Genomic DNA, 27,442 nt, shown 5'->3' on the forward strand with positions numbered 1-27,442 from the left:
TTTATGGCAACCTACCTGCCATATCTACTACTATCAGGGAGCAATGTCTACAATTTGCCGGTTACTGCCAGAGGAGCAAGCAAGAGCTGGTGAGAAATGTATTGCTGTGGACTCAACGACACAGGCACACGAGCATAGGATGAGCTAGATCTACGTACATCGAGCAAATTGCACATGACGCCAACTAGGATTTTGAAGATCTGAGGCAGCTGATGGAAGACAGGGAAATCTGGAGAAAGTCACATTGGTCTGGGGAAGGAACCTGACTAGATAGTGAAAGGGACAACATAATTTGATTTTGGAACAATTCATTTTGAAGTGGCAATACGTTTTGTTTGTATTTTTTACTTTCATTTATTACCCCTGCCCCCAAACAAGGCACTGAGATGTAAGGGGTCAATTGTGAATTAAAGTCAGCAAAACAAGGAGCAGAGAAGGAATTTCAAAGGCTAGCAACTTAAGGAAAAAGCTATTAGCGTAGAAAGCCCATCTGCATTCAACAGTGAAAGGGAGCAGATTTTGCTTATTGGTTGATCAAGTGTATTTACATTACAGGACACCAGTGCTGCAAGTTCATTGGAGCACATTCCATTAAAGCACAGGGACTGGAGCTTCGTGGATAGTATGGTGCCGATTAGATTAGAGATACTTTTTTGGACCCGCGGCTAGTGGTTGGAGCACCAGCCCATTTACAGTTTGGCATATTGAAAAAAAAAAAATCAACTGTTTGATCTTTCAACTCTTGTAGCAGAGGTGAACAGAATTTCATATTTCCGCACATATTGTCATTTTGCCGACCAATCAGGTATCATTAAGTAGCTATCAGCAGCAGCCAACTAGTCTGTATAAAAAGTTTTTCAATTTAACAAGACCTAACGCAGCTACAAAAATATTTGATTTTTTTTAAAAATTAGGTAATTCCATATCAGAGGTCGGAAATTTTGTTTTCATCATGCTGGGCACGTCCCTGTTATTCACGGCAATCCAGCGATGCATTTTGAGGGTGCTGACAATGGTCCTGTTGTCATAACTTGGATCGGTAGAGAGCATGAGTTGTACAGTGGCGCATCTCTGATCTTGCTCGTTGAACATTGTGCTACTTTCAGACATGATAGAAGGCTCCTATTACTATTGGGATTTGCACACAACTTGCCAACTAGTGGATGCTCTGCAACAAAAAAAAAAAGAAAGAAAACTGGTTTCCATCAAATGGAAATGAAATCATGCCGTCTTTTCTAGGGTGACAATTTTATCGTTCCAGCCTGTAAATTGCCTCTCTACGAGAGCAGAATTAGGAACAAGATTGGTTTATTAACATGGAGAAAATCCAGCTTCCCCCATCCAAATAAAAACGGCGCTCATGGTTGGATCAAAATTTTTTAATTTCCTTCACAATTTAGTGTATTTTAGTCCATTCTCTTCCGTACAGCTAATATTTTTTAATATTTTTGAACCCAGATTTTTAATGGGAGTGAACGAGGGAGCTTTTTATCATTTGTAGTTCAAACGTATTTCATGGTGTCAAAAAAAAAACAAAAAAACAAACAAGATGTCCTTTTCTCTTCCCTGTAACCTCTATTTCACAGAAGAGATGTTGCAAGTTTGTTTTTGCTTTATCATTATTTTCATGGCAAATGTTCGACTGAGCTTCAATCTATTGTCCCTCCTTGCCAAACTTTCACAAGAAACACTCGTCTAGCTGAAAACACTATCAATAATTCCCCCCACTCTTTATCTGTGCCTAAACCTAAACCTAGATTCCATGAACAAAGCTTCTTTCTTAGAAGTGCACGCCTGTGGAACTATCTTCTGTTTACCTGCTTTCCAACTGACTAGAATCTGAATGTCTTCAAGTCCAATGTAAACAAATTCTTGATGAGCCGTTCCACTTAAGTTAACAAATTTACCAAATTTCTATTACTAACGATTACTATATTGTCCAACTGACTACTGTACGCTCATAACCATTATCCTCGAGTGGTTTCTGGGCCTTGATAAGTCACATCATTTTTTTTTGCTCCATATTGGTGCATAAATTTCAAAATCTGATGTCATTTTTTGATTCTTCGGGTCAAGAAAATTACCCGAGTGAATTTTCAAGATCACGTCATGTTTCCAAACTGAAAATATTTAAGATAATGTAATTATTAAAATGCTGCTCGGGCAGCGTCTTGTGTGATTTATGCAAAACGGAAATTGCCCTGAATCAGAAACCGCTTGGAGTTACATGCTCAAATTTTCAGGATTTCTTAGTTTTTATGATGTCCATCTGTTTTGCAAGTTTCAACAAAATTTACGGATATGAGCATCAAGCCTTGGATGATTTTACGTGGAAGTATCCATATGCTTATGTAGGGGTCAATAATAAAATAGCTTTAAGGAGAGGAGGGCTCTGCAAGCAAAAAAAAAAAAAAAAGGTTGGGAACCCCAGGTCAAAAATAATAAAAAGGTTTACCTGGAATTTCCATTTGGTACTTTAGGGGATCAAAATTGGCAAGCCAGGCACTGTATTCTTTGAGTGATTTTGGTGCCGCCGATTGACTTTCAAGTTTCGATTTCAATTTACCTACGATCTTGATAAAATCCTGCAAAAAGAAGTAAAATGTTCTGGTAGGTGATAAGGGTCACAGTTTGGAAACTTAACTTTTTAGATTTCAAATGAATTCCATAGGTTGGGGGCCAATTGTGGCTTTACTGGTTTGGTCATATTCCTTCCTCTCTGACCCTCCCTCTCTCAGTTTCTCTGTCAATATATCTATTTCTATTTTTTCTCTGTTTCTCTCTCTCCTTCTTTCCAGATGATAAAGTCTCCATTCATCTATCTTAATCACGAACATACACACAAACACATATACGCCCGCACACATACACATACATACATACATACATAGACACGCATGTACACACATAGACGCACACACACATAAACACGCACGTGTGCCCGGACATGCGTGGCCCTGACAGATCGCCGACTCCCAACATCGTGTATCGTGGATTTTTCGTTCGACTATTCCTCTTATGGCCGGAGGAAAAACACAAACGCCAATGTTCACATATAATTGACTGTTGGACTTGTGAGCATGTGTCTTCTCCCCGTTCTTTAGATGTTACGTTCGTCTCTATTTCTGTTTCACAGTCAACTCTAAAAACTGTCCAACTCCCATCTGCCATGAAGGGCATCTAGTTGTCAACTAAACTGTCCCCTCTACGTTGGTATCTGAGGTCGCTCCCCACCCCACCCCGGCTACCGGAAGCTGTCCTTCCCTATTTTATCTGTAGGTTTCTATTGTCATTTTCAACTCTAAAAAGCTCGATCTAAAAATACCTAGAGATTCATTATTTGTTACTTCCTATCTATTGTTTCCTGTTCCTTTGTCTATAGTCTCAGCACTTAGTGGCTCAAATCCACCTCAGGTCCACTTTATAGTATCACACACACACACACACACACAGTCAAACAGACACGCATACATGCACACACCGCAGTTAATTAAGGACTACTTAATTAATATTAATTAATATCAATTTATATAGATTCTCTCATCTTTGCTCCTTTTAAACCTTTTAAGGTGCGACCTTACACACCTATTAGACGGTTTGGCTGTCTGTATACTACACTTAATTTTCAAATCAAATAACGTTGGTTTGTTTGTCACTTGTCAACTATAAATAACATTTAGTTGGTCTGTTTTGTTCATTTGTCTGTCATACTTAAGTTTTAAACTATCGAACTTGTCAGTCAGTCTGTCACGCTTAAGTTTGAATTAGCTTTTCGTATGTCCATCAATTGCGCATTCACGTCGGAATTTGTAAATTGAATTGTCATTTTGAATGGAAGGATGAGAGTGCTTAGGTCGGTAGATGTAGAAAAATTAAGGCGGTAGAGTTAGTTGGCAAAGAAAGATCAAATAAAACACGAGAGGAAGTTAAGAGAGAAATGGATTAGGGTTAGTGTGGAAGTTAATTTCTTAAACATGTCCAACATAATGATAGAATATTAAACAGATATTAAACCAAATATCATCATCATCAACAACAGATATTAAACCAAGTATAATCATCATCATCATCATCAACAGATATTAAACCAAGTATCATCATCATCATCATCAACAGATATTAAACCAAGTATCATCATCATCATCATCATCAACAGATATTAAACCAAGTATCATCATCATCAACAGATATTAAACCAAGTATCATCATCATCAACAGATATTAAACCAAGTATCATCATCATCAACAGATATTAAACCAAGTATCATCATCATCATCATCATCATCAACAGATATTAAACCAAGTATCATCATCATCAACAGATATTAAACCAAGTATCATCATCATCATCAACAACAACAGATATTAAACCAAGTATCATCATCATGATCAACAGATATTAAACCAAGTATTATCATCATCAACAACAACAGATATTAAACCAAGTATCATCATCATCATCAACAACAACAACAGATATTAAACCAAGTATCATCATCATCAACAACAGATATTAAACCAAGTATCATCATCATCATCAACAACAACAACAGATATTAAACCAAGTATCATCATCATCAACAACAGATATTAAACCAAGTATCATCATCATCATCAACAACAACAACAGATATTAAACCAAGTATCATCATCATCATCATCATCAACAGATATTAAACCAAGTATCATCATCATCATCAACAGATATTAAACCAAGTATCATCATCATGAACAACAACAGATATTAAACCAAGTATTATCATCATCAACAACAACAGATATTAAACCAAGTATCATCATCATCATCAACAACAACAACAGATATTAAACCAAGTATCATCATCATCAACAACAGATATTAAACCAAGTATCATCATCATCATCAACAACAACAACAGATATTAAACCAAGTATCATCATCATCAACAACAGATATTAAACCAAGTATCATCATCATCATCAACAACAACAACAGATATTAAACCAAGTATCATCATCATCATCATCATCAACAGATATTAAACCAAGTATCATCATCATCATCAACAGATATTAAACCAAGTATTATCATCATGAACAACAACAGATATTAAACCAAGTATTATCATCATCATCAACAGATATTAAACCAAGTATCATCATCATCAACAGATATTAAACCAAGTATCATCATCATCAACAGATATTAAACCAAGTATCATCATCATCATCAACAACAACAGATATTAAACCAAGTATCATCATCATGATCAACAGATATTAAACCAAGTATTATCATCATCAACAACAACAGATATTAAACCAAGTATCATCATCATCATCAACAACAACAACAGATATTAAACCAAGTATCATCATCATGATCAACAGATATTAAACCAAGTATTATCATCATCAACAACAACAGATATTAAACCAAGTATCATCATCATGATCAACAGATATTAAACCAAGTATCATCATCATCATCAACAACAACAACAGATATTAAACCAAGTATCATCATCATGATCAACAGATATTAAACCAAGTATTATCATCATCAACAACAACAGATATTAAACCAAGTATCATCATCATGATCAACAGATATTAAACCAAGTATTATCATCATCAACAACAACAGATATTAAACCAAGTATCATCATCATCATCAACAGATATTAAACCAAGTATCATCATCATCATCAACAGATATTAAACCAAGTATTATCATCATCAACAACAACAGATATTAAACCAAGTATTATCATCATCATCAACAGATATTAAACCAAGTATCATCATCATCAACAGATATTAAACCAAGTATCATCATCATGATCAACAGATATTAAACCAAGTATTATCATCATCAACAACAACAGATATTAAACCAAGTATCATCATCATGATCAACAGATATTAAACCAAGTATTATCATCATCAACAACAACAGATATTAAACCAAGTATCATCATCATGATCAACAGATATTAAACCAAGTATTATCATCATCAACAACAACAGATATTAAACCAAGTATCATCATCATCATCAACAACAACAACAGATATTAAACCAAGTATCATCATCATCAACAACAGATATTAAACCAAGTATCATCATCATCATCAACAACAACAACAGATATTAAACCAAGTATCATCATCATCATCATCATCAACAGATATTAAACCAAGTATCATCATCATCATCAACAGATATTAAACCAAGTATCATCATCATCATCAACAGATATTAAACCAAGTATTATCATCATCAACAACAACAGATATTAAACCAAGTATTATCATCATCATCAACAGATATTAAACCAAGTATCATCATCATCAACAGATATTAAACCAAGTATCATCATCATCAACAGATATTAAACCAAGTATCATCATCATCATCAACAACAACAGATATTAAACCAAGTATCATCATCATGATCAACAGATATTAAACCAAGTATTATCATCATCAACAACAACAGATATTAAACCAAGTATCATCATCATCATCAACAACAACAACAGATATTAAACCAAGTATCATCATCATCAACAACAGATATTAAACCAAGTATCATCATCATCATCAACAACAACAACAGATATTAAACCAAGTATCATCATCATCATCAACAACAACAACAACAGATATTAAACCAAGTATCATCATCATCAACAGATATTAAACCAAGTATCATCATCATCATCAACAACAACAACAGATATTAAACCAAGTATCATCATCATCATCAACAACAACAACAGATATTAAACCAAGTATCATCATCATCATCAACAACAACAACAGATATTAAACCAAGTATCATCATCATCAACAGATATTAAACCAAGTATCATCATCATCATCAACAACAACAACAGATATTAAACCAAGTATCATCATCATCATCAACAACAACAACAGATATTAAACCAAGTATCATCATCATCAACAGATATTAAACCAAGTATCATCATCATCATCAACAACAACAACAGATATTAAACCAAGTATCATCATCATCAACAGATATTAAACCAAGTATCATCATCATCATCAACAACAACAACAGATATTAAACCAAGTATCATCATCATCATCAACAACAACAACAGATATTAAACCAAGTATCATCATCATGATCAACAGATATTAAACCAAGTATTATCATCATCAACAACAACAGATATTAAACCAAGTATCATCATCATCATCAACAACAACAACAGATATTAAACCAAGTATCATCATCATCAACAGATATTAAACCAAGTATCATCATCATCATCAACAACAACAACAGATATTAAACCAAGTATCATCATCATCAACAGATATTAAACCAAGTATCATCATCATCATCAACAGATATTAAACCAAGTATCATCATCATCATCATCAACAGATATTAAACCAAGTATCATCATCATCATCAACAGATATTAAACCAAGTATCATCATCATCATCAACAGATATTAAACCAAGTATTATCATCATCAACAACAACAGATATTAAACCAAGTATTATCATCATCATCAACAGATATTAAACCAAGTATCATCATCATCATCAACAGATATTAAACCAAGTATCATCATCATCATCAACAGATATTAAACCAAGTATTATCATCATCAACAACAACAGATATTAAACCAAGTATCATCATCATCATCAACAACAACAACAGATATTAAACCAAGTATCATCATCATCATCATCATCAACAGATATTAAACCAAGTATCATCATCATCATCAACAGATATTAAACCAAGTATTATCATCATCATCAACAACAGATATTAAACCAAGTATCATCATCATCATCAACAACAACAACAGATATTAAACCAAGTATCATCATCATCATCATCATCAACAGATATTAAACCAAGTATCATCATCATCATCAACAGATATTAAACCAAGTATCATCATCATCATCAACAGATATTAAACCAAGTATCATCATCATCATCAACAGATATTAAACCAAGTATCATCATCATCATCAACAGATATTAAACCAAGTATCATCATCATCATCAACAGATATTAAACCAAGTATCATCATCATCATCAACAGATATTAAACCAAGTATTATCATCATCATCAACAGATATTAAACCAAGTATCATCATCATCATCAACAGATATTAAACCAAGTATCATCATCATCATCAACAGATATTAAACCAAGTATCATCATCATCAACAACAACAGATATTAAACCAAGTATCATCATCATCATCAACAGATATTAAACCAAGTATCATCATCATCATCAACAGATATTAAACCAAGTATCATCATCATCATCAACAGATATTAAACCAAGTATCATCATCATCAACAACAACAGATATTAAACCAAGTATCATCATCATCATCAACAGATATTAAACCAAGTATTATCATCATCATCAACAGATATTAAACCAAGTATCATCATCATCATCAACAGATATTAAACCAAGTATCATCATCATCATCAACAGATATTAAACCAAGTATCATCATCATCATCAACAGATATTAAACCAAGTATCATCATCATCATCAACAGATATTAAACCAAGTATCATCATCATCATCAACAGATATTAAACCAAGTATCATCATCATCAACAACAACAGATATTAAACCAAGTATCATCATCATCATCAACAGATATTAAACCAAGTATCATCATCATCAACAACAACAGATATTAAACCAAGTATCATCATCATCATCAACAGATATTAAACCAAGTATCATCATCATCATCAACAGATATTAAACCAAGTATCATCATCATCATCAACAGATATTAAACCAAGTATCATCATCATCATCAACAGATATTAAACCAAGTATCATCATCATCATCAACAGATATTAAACCAAGTATTATCATCATCATCAACAGATATTAAACCAAGTATCATCATCATCATCAACAGATATTAAACCAAGTATCATCATCATCATCAACAGATATTAAACCAAGTATTATCATCATCATCAACAGATATTAAACCAAGTATCATCATCATCATCAACAGATATTAAACCAAGTATCATCATCATCATCAACAGATATTAAACCAAGTATCATCATCATCAACAACAACAGATATTAAACCAAGTATCATCATCATCATCAACAGATATTAAACCAAGTATCATCATCATCAACAACAACAGATATTAAACCAAGTATCATCATCATCATCAACAGATATTAAACCAAGTATCATCATCATCATCAACAGATATTAAACCAAGTATCATCATCATCAACAACAACAGATATTAAACCAAGTATCATCATCATCATCAACAGATATTAAACCAAGTATTATCATCATCATCAACAGATATTAAACCAAGTATCATCATCATCATCAACAGATATTAAACCAAGTATCATCATCATCATCAACAGATATTAAACCAAGTATTATCATCATCATCAACAGATATTAAACCAAGTATCATCATCATCATCAACAGATATTAAACCAAGTATCATCATCATCATCAACAGATATTAAACCAAGTATCATCATCATCATCAACAGATATTAAACCAAGTATCATCATCATCATCAACAGATATTAAACCAAGTATCATCATCATCATCAACAGATATTAAACCAAGTATCATCATCATCAACAACAACAGATATTAAACCAAGTATCATCATCATCATCAACAGATATTAAACCAAGTATCATCATCATCATCAACAGATATTAAACCAAGTATCATCATCATCATCAACAGATATTAAACCAAGTATCATCATCATCATCAACAGATATTAAACCAAGTATCATCATCATCAACAGATATTAAACCAAGTATCATCATCATCATCAACAGATATTAAACCAAGTATCATCATCATCAACAACAACAGATATTAAACCAAGTATCATCATCATCAACAACAACAGATATTAAACCAAGTATCATCATCATCATCAACAACAACAACAGATATTAAACCAAGTATCATCATCATCATCATCATCAACAGATATTAAACCAAGTATCATCATCATCATCAACAGATATTAAACCAAGTATCATCATCATCAACAACAGATATTAAACCAAGTATCATCATCATCATCATCATCAACAGATATTAAACCAAGTATTATCATCATCATCAACAGATATTAAACCAAGTATCATCATCATCATCAACAGATATTAAACCAAGTATCATCATCATCATCAACAGATATTAAACCAAGTATTATCATCATCATCAACAGATATTAAACCAAGTATCATCATCATCATCAACAGATATTAAACCAAGTATCATCATCATCATCAACAGATATTAAACCAAGTATCATCATCATCAACAACAACAGATATTAAACCAAGTATCATCATCATCATCAACAGATATTAAACCAAGTATCATCATCATCATCAACAGATATTAAACCAAGTATCATCATCATCATCAACAGATATTAAACCAAGTATCATCATCATCATCAACAGATATTAAACCAAGTATCATCATCATCATCAACAGATATTAAACCAAGTATCATCATCATCAACAACAACAGATATTAAACCAAGTATCATCATCATCATCAACAGATATTAAACCAAGTATCATCATCATCATCAACAGATATTAAACCAAGTATCATCATCATCATCAACAGATATTAAACCAAGTATCATCATCATCATCAACAGATATTAAACCAAGTATCATCATCATCATCATCAACAGATATTAAACCAAGTATCATCATCATCATCAACAGATATTAAACCAAGTATCATCATCATCAACAACAACAGATATTAAACCAAGTATCATCATCATCAACAACAACAGATATTAAACCAAGTATCATCATCATCATCAACAACAACAACAGATATTAAACCAAGTATCATCATCATCATCATCATCAACAGATATTAAACCAAGTATCATCATCATCATCAACAGATATTAAACCAAGTATCATCATCATCATCAACAGATATTAAACCAAGTATCATCATCATCATCAACAGATATTAAACCAAGTATCATCATCATCAACAACAACAGATATTAAACCAAGTATCATCATCATCATCAACAGATATTAAACCAAGTATCATCATCATCAACAACAACAGATATTAAACCAAGTATCATCATCATCATCAACAGATATTAAACCAAGTATCATCATCATCATCAACAGATATTAAACCAAGTATCATCATCATCATCAACAGATATTAAACCAAGTATCATCATCATCATCAACAGATATTAAACCAAGTATCATCATCATCAACAACAACAGATATTAAACCAAGTATCATCATCATCAACAACAACAGATATTAAACCAAGTATCATCATCATCATCAACAACAACAACAGATATTAAACCAAGTATCATCATCATCATCATCATCAACAGATATTAAACCAAGTATCATCATCATCATCAACAGATATTAAACCAAGTATCATCATCATCAACAACAGATATTAAACCAAGTATCATCATCATCAACAACAACAGATATTAAACCAAGTATCATCATCATCAACAACAGATATTAAACCAAGTATCATCATCATCAACAACAACAGATATTAAACCAAGTATCATCATCATCAACAGATATTAAACCAAGTATCATCATCATCAACAACAACAGATATTAAACCAAGTATCATCATCATCAACAGATATTAAACCAATTATCATCATCATCAACAACAACAGATATTAAACCAAGTATCATCATCATCAACAGATATTAAACCAAGTATTATCATCATCATCAACAGATATTAAACCAAGTATTATCATCATCATCAACAACAACAACAGATATTAAACCAAGTATCATCATCATGATCAACAGATATTAAACCAAGTATTATCATCATCATCAAGAACAACAACAGATATTAAACCAAGTATCATCATCATCAACAACAGATATTAAACCAAGTATCATCATCATCATCAACAGATATTAAACCAAGTATTATCATCATCATCAACAGATATTAAACCAAGTATCATCATCATCATCAACAGATATTAAACCAAGTATTATCATCATCATCAACAGATATTAAACCAAGTATTATCATCATCATCAACAGATATTAAACCAAGTATTATCATCATCATCAACAACAACAACAGATATTAAACCAAGTATCATCATCATCATCAACAGATATTAAACCAAGTATTATCATCATCATCAACAGATATTAAACCAAGTATTATCATCATCATCAACAGATATTAAACCAAGTATCATCATCATCATCAACAGATATTAAACCAAGTATCATCATCATCATCAACAGATATTAAACCAAGTATTATCATCATCATCAACAGATATTAAACCAAGTATCATCATCATCATCAACAGATATTAAACCAAGTATTATCATCATCATCAACAGATATTAAACCAAGTATTATCATCATCATCAACAGATATTAAACCAAGTATTATCATCATCATCAACAACAACAACAGATATTAAACCAAGTATCATCATCATCATCAACAGATATTAAACCAAGTATTATCATCATCATCAACAACAACAACAGATATTAAACCAAGTATCATCATCATCATCAACAGATATTAAACCAAGTATTATCATCATCATCAACAACAACAACAGATATTAAACCAAGTATTATCATCATCATCAACAGATATTAAACCAAGTATTATCATCATCATCAACAACAACAACAGATATTAAACCAAGTATCATCATCATCATCAACAGATATTAAACCAAGTATTATCATCATCATCAACAGATATTAAACCAAGTATCATCATCATCATCAACAGATATTAAACCAAGTATTATCATCATCATCAACAGATATTAAACCAAGTATCATCATCATCATCAACAGATATTAAACCAAGTATTATCATCATCATCAACAGATATTAAACCAAGTATCATCATCAACATCAACAGATATTAAACCAAGTATTATCATCATCAACAACAGATATTAAACCAAGTATTATCATCATCATCAACAACAACAACAGATATTAAACCAAGTATCATCATCATCATCAACAGATATTAAACCAAGTATTATCATCATCATCAACAACAACAACAGATATTAAACCAAGTATTATCATCATCAACAACAACAACAGATATTAAACCAAGTATTATCATCATCATCAACAGATATTAAACCAAGTATTATCATCATCATCAACAGATATTAAACCAAGTATTATCATCATCATCAACAACAACAACAGATATTAAACCAAGTATCATCATCATCATCAACAGATATTAAACCAAGTATCATCATCATCATCAACAGATATTAAACCAAGTATTATCATCATCATCAACAACAACAACAGATATTAAACCAAGTATTATCATCATCAACAACAACAACAGATATTAAACCAAGTATTATCATCATCATCAACAGATATTAAACCAAGTATTATCATCATCATCAACAGATATTAAACCAAGTATTATCATCATCATCAACAACAACAACAGATATTAAACCAAGTATCATCATCATCATCAACAGATATTAAACCAAGTATTATCATCATCATCAACAACAACAACAGATATTAAACCAAGTATCATCATCATCATCAACAGATATTAAACCAAGTATTATCATCATCATCAACAACAACAACAGATATTAAACCAAGTATCATCATCATCATCAACAGATATTAAACCAAGTATTATCATCATCATCAACAACAACAACAGATATTAAACCAAGTATTATCATCATCATCAACAGATATTAAACCAAGTATTATCATCATCATCAACAACAACAACAGATATTAAACCAAGTATCATCATCATCATCAACAGATATTAAACCAAGTATTATCATCATCATCAACAGATATTAAACCAAGTATCATCATCATCATCAACAGATATTAAACCAAGTATCATCATCATCATCAACAGATATTAAACCAAGTATTATCATCATCATCAACAACAACAACAGATATTAAACCAAGTATCATCATCATCATCAACAGATATTAAACCAAGTATTATCATCATCATCAACAGATATTAAACCAAGTATTATCATCATCAACAACAACAACAGATATTAAACCAAGTATCATCATCATCATCAACAGATATTAAACCAAGTATTATCATCATCATCAAGAACAACAACAGATATTAAACCAAGTATCATCATCATCAACAACAGATATTAAACCAAGTATCATCATCATCAACATATATTAAACCAAGTATTATCATCATCATCAACAGATATTAAACCAAGTATCATCATCATCATCAACAGATATTAAACCAAGTATCATCATCATCATCAACAGATATTAAACCAAGTATTATCATCATCAACAACAACAACAACAGATATTAAACCAAGTATCATCATCATCATCAACAGATATTAAACCAAGTATTATCATCATCATCAAGAACAACAACAGATATTAAACCAAGTATCATCATCATCATCATCATCAACAGATATTAAACCAAGTATCATCATCATCAACAACAACAGATATTAAACCAAGTATTATCATCATCATCAACAGATATTAAACCAAGTATTATCATCATCATCAACAGATATTAAACCAAGTATTATCATCATCATCAACAGATATTAAACCAAGTATTATCATCATCAACAACAACAACAACAGATATTAAACCAAGTATCATCATCATCATCAACAGATATTAAACCAAGTATTATCATCATCATCAACAGATATTAAACCAAGTATCATCATCATCATCAACAGATATTAAACCAAGTATTATCATCATCATCAACAGATATTAAACCAAGTATTATCATCATCAACAACAACAACAGATATTAAACCAAGTATCATCATCATCATCAACAGATATTAAACCAAGTATTATCATCATCATCAACAGATATTAAACCAAGTATTATCATCATCAACAACAACAACAGATATTAAACCAAGTATCATCATCATCATCAACAGATATTAAACCAAGTATTATCATCATCATCAACAGATATTAAACCAAGTATCATCATCATCATCAACAGATATTAAACCAAGTATCATCATCATCAACAGATATTAAACCAAGTATTATCATCATCATCAACAGATATTAAACCAAGTATCATCATCATCATCAACAGATATTAAACCAAGTATTATCATCATCATCAACAGATATTAAACCAAGTATTATCATCATCAACAACAACAACAGATATTAAACCAAGTATCATCATCATCATCAACAGATATTAAACCAAGTATCATCATCATCATCAACAGATATTAAACCAAGTATTATCATCATCATCAACAGATATTAAACCAAGTATTATCATCATCAACAACAACAACAGATATTAAACCAAGTATCATCATCATCATCAACAGATATTAAACCAAGTATTATCATCATCATCAACAGATATTAAACCAAGTATTATCATCATCAACAACAACAACAGATATTAAACCAAGTATCATCATCATCATCAACAGATATTAAACCAAGTATCATCATCATCATCAACAGATATTAAACCAAGTATCATCATCATCATCAACAGATATTAAACCAAGTATTATCATCATCAACAACAACAACAGATATTAAACCAAGTATTATCATCAACAACAACAACAACAGATATTAAACCAAGTATCATCATCATCATCAACAGATATTAAACCAAGTATCATCATCATCATCAACAGATATTAAACCAAGTATTATCATCATCATCAACAGATATTAAACCAAGTATTATCATCATCAACAACAACAACAGATATTAAACCAAGTATCATCATCATCAACAGATATTAAACCAAGTATTATCATCATCATCAACAGATATTAAACCAAGTATTATCATCATCAACAACAACAACAGATATTAAACCAAGTATCATCATCATCATCAACAGATATTAAACCAAGTATTATCATCATCATCAAGAACAACAACAGATATTAAACCAAGTATCATCATCATCAACAACAGATATTAAACCAAGTATCATCATCATCAACAGATATTAAACCAAGTATTATCATCATCATCAACAGATATTAAACCAAGTATCATCATCATCATCAACAGATATTAAACCAAGTATCATCATCATCATCAACAGATATTAAACCAAGTATTATCATCATCAACAACAACAACAACAGATATTAAACCAAGTATCATCATCATCATCAACAGATATTAAACCAAGTATTATCATCATCATCAAGAACAACAACAGATATTAAACCAAGTATCATCATCATCATCAACAGATATTAAACCAAGTATCATCATCATCATCATCAACAGATATTAAACCAAGTATTATCATCATCATCAAGAACAACAACAGATATTAAACCAAGTATTATCATCATCATCAACAGATATTAAACCAAGTATCATCATCATCATCAACAGATATTAAACCAAGTATCATCATCATCATCAACAGATATTAAACCAAGTATCATCATCATCATCATCAACAGATATTAAACCAAGTATTATCATCATCATCAAGAACAACAACAGATATTAAACCAAGTATTATCATCATCATCAACAGATATTAAACCAAGTATCATCATCATCATCAACAGATATTAAACCAAGTATCATCATCATCATCATCAACAGATATTAAACCAAGTATTATCATCATCAACAACAACAACAACAGATATTAAACCAAGTATCATCATCATCATCAACAGATATTAAACCAAGTATCATCATCATCATCATCATCAACAGATATTAAACCAAGTATCATCATCATCAACAACAACAGATATTAAACCAAGTATTATCATCATCAACAACAACAACAACAGATATTAAACCAAGTATCATCATCATCATCAACAGATATTAAACCAAGTATCATCATCATCATCATCATCAACAGATATTAAACCAAGTATTATCATCATCAACAACAACAACAGATATTAAACCAAGTATCATCATCATCATCAACAGATATTAAACCAAGTATTATCATCATCATCAACAGATATTAAACCAAGTATTATCATCATCATCAACAGATATTAAACCAAGTATTATCATCATCATCAACAGATATTAAACCAAGTATTATCATCATCAACAACAACAACAGATATTAAACCAAGTATCATCATCATCATCAACAGATATTAAACCAAGTATTATCATCATCATCAACAGATATTAAACCAAGTATCATCATCATCAACAACAACAACAGATATTAAACCAAGTATCATCATCATCATCAACAGATATTAAACCAAGTATTATCATCATCATCAACAGATATTAAACCAAGTATTATCATCATCATCAACAGATATTAAACCAAGTATCATCATCATCAACAACAACAACAGATATTAAACCAAGTATCATCATCATCATCAACAGATATTAAACCAAGTATTATCATCATCATCAACAGATATTAAACCAAGTATCATCATCATCAACAACAACAACAACAGATATTAAACCAAGTATCATCATCATCATCAACAGATATTAAACCAAGTATTATCATCATCATCAACAGATATTAAACCAAGTATTATCATCATCATCAACAGATATTAAACCAAGTATTATCATCATCAACAACAACAACAGATATTAAACCAAGTATCATCATCATCATCAACAGATATTAAACCAAGTATTATCATCATCATCAACAGATATTAAACCAAGTATCATCATCATCAACAACAACAACAGATATTAAACCAAGTATCATCATCATCATCAACAGATATTAAACCAAGTATCATCATCATCATCAACAGATATTAAACCAAGTATTATCATCATCATCAACAGATATTAAACCAAGTATTATCATCATCAACAACAACAACAGATATTAAACCAAGTATCATCATCATCATCAACAGATATTAAACCAAGTATTATCATCATCATCAACAGATATTAAACCAAGTATTATCATCATCAACAACAACAACAGATATTAAACCAAGTATCATCATCATCATCATCAACAGATATTAAACCAAGTATTATCATCATCATCAACAGATATTAAACCAAGTATCATCATCATCATCAACAGATATTAAACCAAGTATTATCATCATCATCAACAGATATTAAACCAAGTATTATCATCATCAACAACAACAACAGATATTAAACCAAGTATCATCATCATCATCAACAGATATTAAACCAAGTATTATCATCATCATCAACAGATATTAAACCAAGTATTATCATCATCAACAACAACAACAGATATTAAACCAAGTATCATCATCATCATCAACAGATATTAAACCAAGTATTATCATCATCATCAACAGATATTAAACCAAGTATCATCATCATCATCAACAGATATTAAACCAAGTATCATCATCATCAACAACAGATATTAAACCAAGTATTATCATCATCATCAACAGATATTAAACCAAGTATCATCATCATCATCAACAGATATTAAACCAAGTATCATCATCATCATCAACAGATATTAAACCAAGTATTATCATCATCATCAACAGATATTAAACCAAGTATCATCATCATCATCAACAGATATTAAACCAAGTATCATCATCATCATCAACAGATATTAAACCAAGTATTATCATCATCATCAACAGATATTAAACCAAGTATTATCATCATCAACAACAACAACAGATATTAAACCAAGTATCATCATCATCATCAACAGATATTAAACCAAGTATTATCATCATCATCAACAGATATTAAACCAAGTATTATCATCATCATCAACAGATATTAAACCAAGTATCATCATCATCATCAACAGATATTAAACCAAGTATTATCATCATCATCAACAGATATTAAACCAAGTATTATCATCATCAACAACAACAACAGATATTAAACCAAGTATCATCATCATCATCAACAGATATTAAACCAAGTATTATCATCATCATCAACAGATATTAAACCAAGTATCATCATCATCATCAACAGATATTAAACCAAGTATTATCATCATCATCAACAGATATTAAACCAAGTATTATCATCATCAACAACAACAACAGATATTAAACCAAGTATCATCATCATCATCAACAGATATTAAACCAAGTATTATCATCATCATCAACAGATATTAAACCAAGTATTATCATCATCAACAACAACAACAGATATTAAACCAAGTATCATCATCATCATCAACAGATATTAAACCAAGTATTATCATCATCATCAACAGATATTAAACCAAGTATCATCATCATCATCAACAGATATTAAACCAAGTATCATCATCATCAACAGATATTAAACCAAGTATTATCATCATCATCAACAGATATTAAACCAAGTATCATCATCATCATCAACAGATATTAAACCAAGTATCATCATCATCATCAACAGATATTAAACCAAGTATTATCATCATCATCAACAGATATTAAACCAAGTATCATCATCATCATCAACAGATATTAAACCAAGTATCATCATCATCATCAACAGATATTAAACCAAGTATTATCATCATCATCAACAGATATTAAACCAAGTATTATCATCATCAACAACAACAACAGATATTAAACCAAGTATCATCATCATCATCAACAGATATTAAACCAAGTATTATCATCATCATCAACAGATATTAAACCAAGTATTATCATCATCATCAACAGATATTAAACCAATTATCATCATCATCATCAACAGATATTAAACCAAGTATTATCATCATCAACAAACACAACAGATATTAAACCAAGTATCATCATCATCATCAACAGATATTAAACCAAGTATCATCATCATCATCAACAGATATTAAACCAAGTATTATCATCATCATCAACAGATATTAAACCAAGTATTATCATCATCATCAACAGATATTAAACCAAGTATCATCATCATCATCAACAGATATTAAACCAAGTATTATCATCATCATCAACAGATATTAAACCAAGTATTATCATCATCATCAACAGATATTAAACCAAGTATTATCATCATCAACAACAGATATTAAACCAAGTATTATCATCATCATCAACAGATATTAAACCAAGTATTATCATCATCATCAACAGATATTAAACCAAGTATTATCATCATCATCAACAGATATTAAACCAAGTATTATCATCATCAACAACAGATATTAAACCAAGTATCATCATCATCATCAACAGATATTAAACCAAGTATTATCATCATCATCAACAGATATTAAACCAAGTATTATCATCATCATCAACAGATATTAAACCAAGTATCATCATCATCATCAACAGATATTAAACCAAGTATTATCATCATCATCAACAGATATTAAACCAAGTATTATCATCATCAACAACAACAACAGATATTAAACCAAGTATCATCATCATCATCAACAGATATTAAACCAAGTATCATCATCATCATCAACAGATATTAAACCAAGTATTATCATCATCATCAACAGATATTAAACCAAGTATCATCATCATCATCAACAGATATTAAACCAAGTATTATCATCATCATCAACAGATATTAAACCAAGTATCATCATCATCATCAACAGATATTAAACGAAGTATTATCATCATCAACAACAACAGATATTAAACCAAGTATCATCATCATCATCAACAGATATTAAACCAAGTATTATCATCATCATCAACAGATATTAAACCAAGTATCATCATCATCATCAACAGATATTAAACCAAGTATTATCATCATCAACAACAACAGATATTAAACCAAGTATCATCATCAACAACAACAGATATTAAACCAAGTATCATCATCATCATCAACAGATATTAAACCAAGTATTATCATCATCATCAACAGATATTAAACCAAGTATTATCATCATCATCAACAGATATTAAACCAAGTATCATCATCATCATCAACAGATATTAAACCAAGTATTATCATCATCATCAACAGATATTAAACCAAGTATTATCATCATCAACAACAACAACAGATATTAAACCAAGTATCATCATCATCATCAACAGATATTAAACCAAGTATCATCATCATCATCAACAGATATTAAACCAAGTATTATCATCATCAACAACAACAACAGATATTAAACCAAGTATCATCATCATCATCAACAGATATTAAACCAAGTATTATCATCATCATCAACAGATATTAAACCAAGTATTATCATCATCATCAACAACAACAACAGATATTAAACCAAGTATCATCATCATCATCAACAGATATTAAACCAAGTATTATCATCATCATCAACAGATATTAAACCAAGTATTATCATCATCAACAACAACAACAGATATTAAACCAAGTATCATCATCATCATCAACAGATATTAAACCAAGTATTATCATCATCATCAACAGATATTAAACCAAGTATTATCATCATCATCAACAGATATTAAACCAAGTATCATCATCATCATCAACAGATATTAAACCAAGTATTATCATCATCATCAACAGATATTAAACCAAGTATTATCATCATCAACAACAACAACAGATATTAAACCAAGTATCATCATCATCATCAACAGATATTAAACCAAGTATTATCATCATCATCAACAGATATTAAACCAAGTATCATCATCATCATCAACAGATATTAAACCAAGTATTATCATCATCATCAACAGATATTAAACCAAGTATTATCATCATCAACAACAACAACAGATATTAAACCAAGTATCATCATCATCATCAACAGATATTAAACCAAGTATTATCATCATCATCAACAGATATTAAACCAAGTATTATCATCATCAACAACAACAACAGATATTAAACCAAGTATCATCATCATCATCAACAGATATTAAACCAAGTATTATCATCATCATCAAGAACAACAACAGATATTAAACCAAGTATCATCATCATCATCAACAGATATTAAACCAAGTATTATCATCATCATCAACAGATATTAAACCAAGTATCATCATCATCATCAACAGATATTAAACCAAGTATTATCATCATCATCAACAACAACAACAGATATTAAACCAAGTATCATCATCATCATCAACAGATATTAAACCAAGTATTATCATCATCATCAACAGATATTAAACCAAGTATTATCATCATCAACAACAACAACAGATATTAAACCAAGTATCATCATCATCATCAACAGATATTAAACCAAGTATTATCATCATCATCAACAGATATTAAACCAAGTATTATCATCATCATCAACAGATATTAAACCAAGTATCATCATCATCATCAACAGATATTAAACCAAGTATTATCATCATCATCAACAGATATTAAACCAAGTATTATCATCATCAACAACAACAACAGATATTAAACCAAGTATCATCATCATCATCAACAGATATTAAACCAAGTATTATCATCATCATCAACAGATATTAAACCAAGTATCATCATCATCATCAACAGATATTAAACCAAGTATTATCATCATCATCAACAGATATTAAACCAAGTATTATCATCATCAACAACAACAACAGATATTAAACCAAGTATCATCATCATCATCAACAGATATTAAACCAAGTATTATCATCATCATCAACAGATATTAAACCAAGTATTATCATCATCAACAACAACAACAGATATTAAACCAAGTATCATCATCATCATCAACAGATATTAAACCAAGTATTATCATCATCATCAAGAACAACAACAGATATTAAACCAAGTATCATCATCATCATCAACAGATATTAAACCAAGTATTATCATCATCATCAACAGATATTAAACCAAGTATCATCATCATCATCAACAGATATTAAACCAAGTATCATCATCATCAACAGATATTAAACCAAGTATTATCATCATCATCAACAGATATTAAACCAAGTATTATCATCATCAACAACAACAACAGATATTAAACCAAGTATCATCATCATCAACAGATATTAAACCAAGTATTATCATCATCATCAACAGATATTAAACCAAGTATTATCATCATCAACAACAACAACAGATATTAAACCAAGTATCATCATCATCATCAACAGATATTAAACCAAGTATTATCATCATCATCAACAGATATTAAACCAAGTATTATCATCATCAACAACAACAACAGATATTAAACCAAGTATCATCATCATCATCAACAGATATTAAACCAAGTATTATCATCATCATCAACAGATATTAAACCAAGTATTATCATCATCATCAACAACAACAACAGATATTAAACCAAGTATCATCATCATCATCAACAGATATTAAACCAAGTATTATCATCATCATCAACAGATATTAAACCAAGTATTATCATCATCATCAAGAACAACAACAGATATTAAACCAAGTATCATCATCATCATCAACAGATATTAAACCAAGTATTATCATCATCATCAACAGATATTAAACCAAGTATTATCATCATCAACAACAACAACAGATATTAAACCAAGTATCATCATCATCATCAACAGATATTAAACCAAGTATTATCATCATCATCAACAGATATTAAACCAAGTATTATCATCATCATCAACAGATATTAAACCAAGTATCATCATCATCATCAACAGATATTAAACCAAGTATTATCATCATCATCAACAGATATTAAACCAAGTATTATCATCATCAACAACAACAACAGATATTAAACCAAGTATCATCATCATCATCAACAGATATTAAACCAAGTATTATCATCATCATCAACAGATATTAAACCAAGTATCATCATCATCATCAACAGATATTAAACCAAGTATTATCATCATCATCAACAGATATTAAACCAAGTATTATCATCATCAACAACAACAACAGATATTAAACCAAGTATCATCATCATCATCAACAGATATTAAACCAAGTATTATCATCATCATCAACAGATATTAAACCAAGTATTATCATCATCAACAACAACAACAGATATTAAACCAAGTATCATCATCATCATCAACAGATATTAAACCAAGTATTATCATCATCATCAACAGATATTAAACCAAGTATCATCATCATCATCAACAGATATTAAACCAAGTATCATCATCATCAACAGATATTAAACCAAGTATTATCATCATCATCAACAGATATTAAACCAAGTATCATCATCATCATCAACAGATATTAAACCAAGTATCATCATCATCATCAACAGATATTAAACCAAGTATTATCATCATCATCAACAGATATTAAACCAAGTATCATCATCATCATCAACAGATATTAAACCAAGTATCATCATCATCATCAACAGATATTAAACCAAGTATTATCATCATCATCAACAGATATTAAACCAAGTATTATCATCATCAACAACAACAACAGATATTAAACCAAGTATCATCATCATCATCAACAGATATTAAACCAAGTATTATCATCATCATCAACAGATATTAAACCAAGTATTATCATCATCATCAACAGATATTAAACCAATTATCATCATCATCATCAACAGATATTAAACCAAGTATTATCATCATCAACAAACACAACAGATATTAAACCAAGTATCATCATCATCATCAACAGATATTAAACCAAGTATCATCATCATCATCAACAGATATTAAACCAAGTATTATCATCATCATCAACAGATATTAAACCAAGTATTATCATCATCATCAACAGATATTAAACCAAGTATCATCATCATCATCAACAGATATTAAACCAAGTATTATCATCATCATCAACAGATATTAAACCAAGTATTATCATCATCATCAACAGATATTAAACCAAGTATTATCATCATCAACAACAGATATTAAACCAAGTATTATCATCATCATCAACAGATATTAAACCAAGTATTATCATCATCATCAACAGATATTAAACCAAGTATTATCATCATCATCAACAGATATTAAACCAAGTATTATCATCATCAACAACAGATATTAAACCAAGTATCATCATCATCATCAACAGATATTAAACCAAGTATTATCATCATCATCAACAGATATTAAACCAAGTATTATCATCATCAACAACAACAACAGATATTAAACCAAGTATCATCATCATCATCAACAGATATTAAACCAAGTATTATCATCATCATCAACAGATATTAAACCAAGTATCATCATCATCATCAACAGATATTAAACCAAGTATTATCATCATCATCAACAGATATTAAACCAAGTATTATCATCATCAACAACAACAACAGATATTAAACCAAGTATCATCATCATCATCAACAGATATTAAACCAAGTATCATCATCATCATCAACAGATATTAAACCAAGTATTATCATCATCATCAACAGATATTAAACCAAGTATCATCATCATCATCAACAGATATTAAACCAAGTATTATCATCATCATCAACAGATATTAAACCAAGTATCATCATCATCATCAACAGATATTAAACGAAGTATTATCATCATCAACAACAACAGATATTAAACCAAGTATCATCATCATCATCAACAGATATTAAACCAAGTATTATCATCATCATCAACAGATATTAAACCAAGTATCATCATCATCATCAACAGATATTAAACCAAGTATTATCATCATCAACAACAACAGATATTAAACCAAGTATCATCATCAACAACAACAGATATTAAACCAAGTATCATCATCATCATCAACAGATATTAAACCAAGTATTATCATCATCATCAACAGATATTAAACCAAGTATTATCATCATCATCAACAGATATTAAACCAAGTATCATCATCATCATCAACAGATATTAAACCAAGTATTATCATCATCATCAACAGATATTAAACCAAGTATTATCATCATCAACAACAACAACAGATATTAAACCAAGTATCATCATCATCATCAACAGATATTAAACCAAGTATCATCATCATCATCAACAGATATTAAACCAAGTATTATCATCATCAACAACAACAACAGATATTAAACCAAGTATCATCATCATCATCAACAGATATTAAACCAAGTATTATCATCATCATCAACAGATATTAAACCAAGTATCATCATCATCATCAACAGATATTAAACCAAGTATTATCATCATCATCAACAGATATTAAACCAAGTATTATCATCATCAACAACAACAACAGATATTAAACCAAGTATCATCATCATCATCAACAGATATTAAACCAAGTATTATCATCATCATCAACAGATATTAAACCAAGTATTATCAACAACAACAACAGATATTAAACCAAGTATTATCATCATCATCAACAGATATTAAACCAAGTATTATCATCATCATCAACAACAACAACAGATATTAAACCAAGTATCATCATCATCATCAACAGATATTAAACCAAGTATTATCATCATCATCAACAGATATTAAACCAAGTATTATCATCATCAACAACAACAACAGATATTAAACCAAGTATCATCATCATCATCAACAGATATTAAACCAAGTATTATCATCATCATCAAGAACAACAACAGATATTAAACCAAGTATCATCATCATCAACAACAGATATTAAACCAAGTATCATCATCATCAACAGATATTAAACCAAGTATTATCATCATCATCAACAACAACAACAGATATTAAACCAAGTATCATCATCATCATCAACAGATATTAAACCAAGTATTATCATCATCATCAAGAACAACAACAGATATTAAACCAAGTATCATCATCATCATCATCATCAACAACAGATATTAAACCAAGTATCATCATCATCATCATCATCAACAGATATTAAACCAAGTATCATCATCATCAACAGATATTAAACCAAGTATCATCATCATCAACAACAACAGATATTAAACCAAGTATCATCATCATCAACAACAACAGATATTAAACCAAGTATCATCATCATCAACAGATATTAAACCAAGTATTATCATCATCATCAACAGATATTAAACCAAGTATTATCATCATCATCAACAGATATTAAACCAAGTATTATCATCATCATCAACAGATATTAAACCAAGTATTATCATCATCATCATCATCAACAACAGATATTAAACCAAGTATCATCATCATCATCATCATCAACAGATATTAAACCAAGTATCATCATCATCATCAACAGATATTAAACCAAGTATCATCATCATCAACAACAACAGATATTAAACCAAGTATCATCATCATCAACAACAACAGATATTAAACCAAGTATCATCATCATCAACAGATATTAAACCAAGTATCATCATCATCATCAACAGATATTAAACCAAGTATCA

The 27,442-nt window shown here is 29.9% G+C and overlaps 1 protein-coding gene across 3 annotated transcripts in view; it reads right to left on the minus strand.

Annotated features, from left to right (window-relative positions):
- The window catches only part of LOC145266607 (DNA-dependent protein kinase catalytic subunit-like), a 396,502-nt gene that overhangs the window by 44,226 nt on the left and 324,834 nt on the right, over positions 1-27,442 (minus strand). For all 3 annotated transcript variants that reach the window (XM_080122502.1, XM_080122501.1, XM_080122503.1), the window contains one exon: positions 2,456-2,585. In XM_080122502.1, the coding sequence (XP_079978628.1) occupies positions 2,456-2,585 (130 nt within the window). The remainder of the gene's footprint in view (positions 1-2,455; positions 2,586-27,442) is intronic.

Source organism: Euprymna scolopes, chromosome 41 (assembly GCF_053919585.1).
Source record: "Euprymna scolopes isolate OS-2025 chromosome 41, ASM5391958v1, whole genome shotgun sequence".
Lineage (NCBI taxonomy): Eukaryota > Metazoa > Mollusca > Cephalopoda > Sepiida > Sepiolidae > Euprymna > Euprymna scolopes.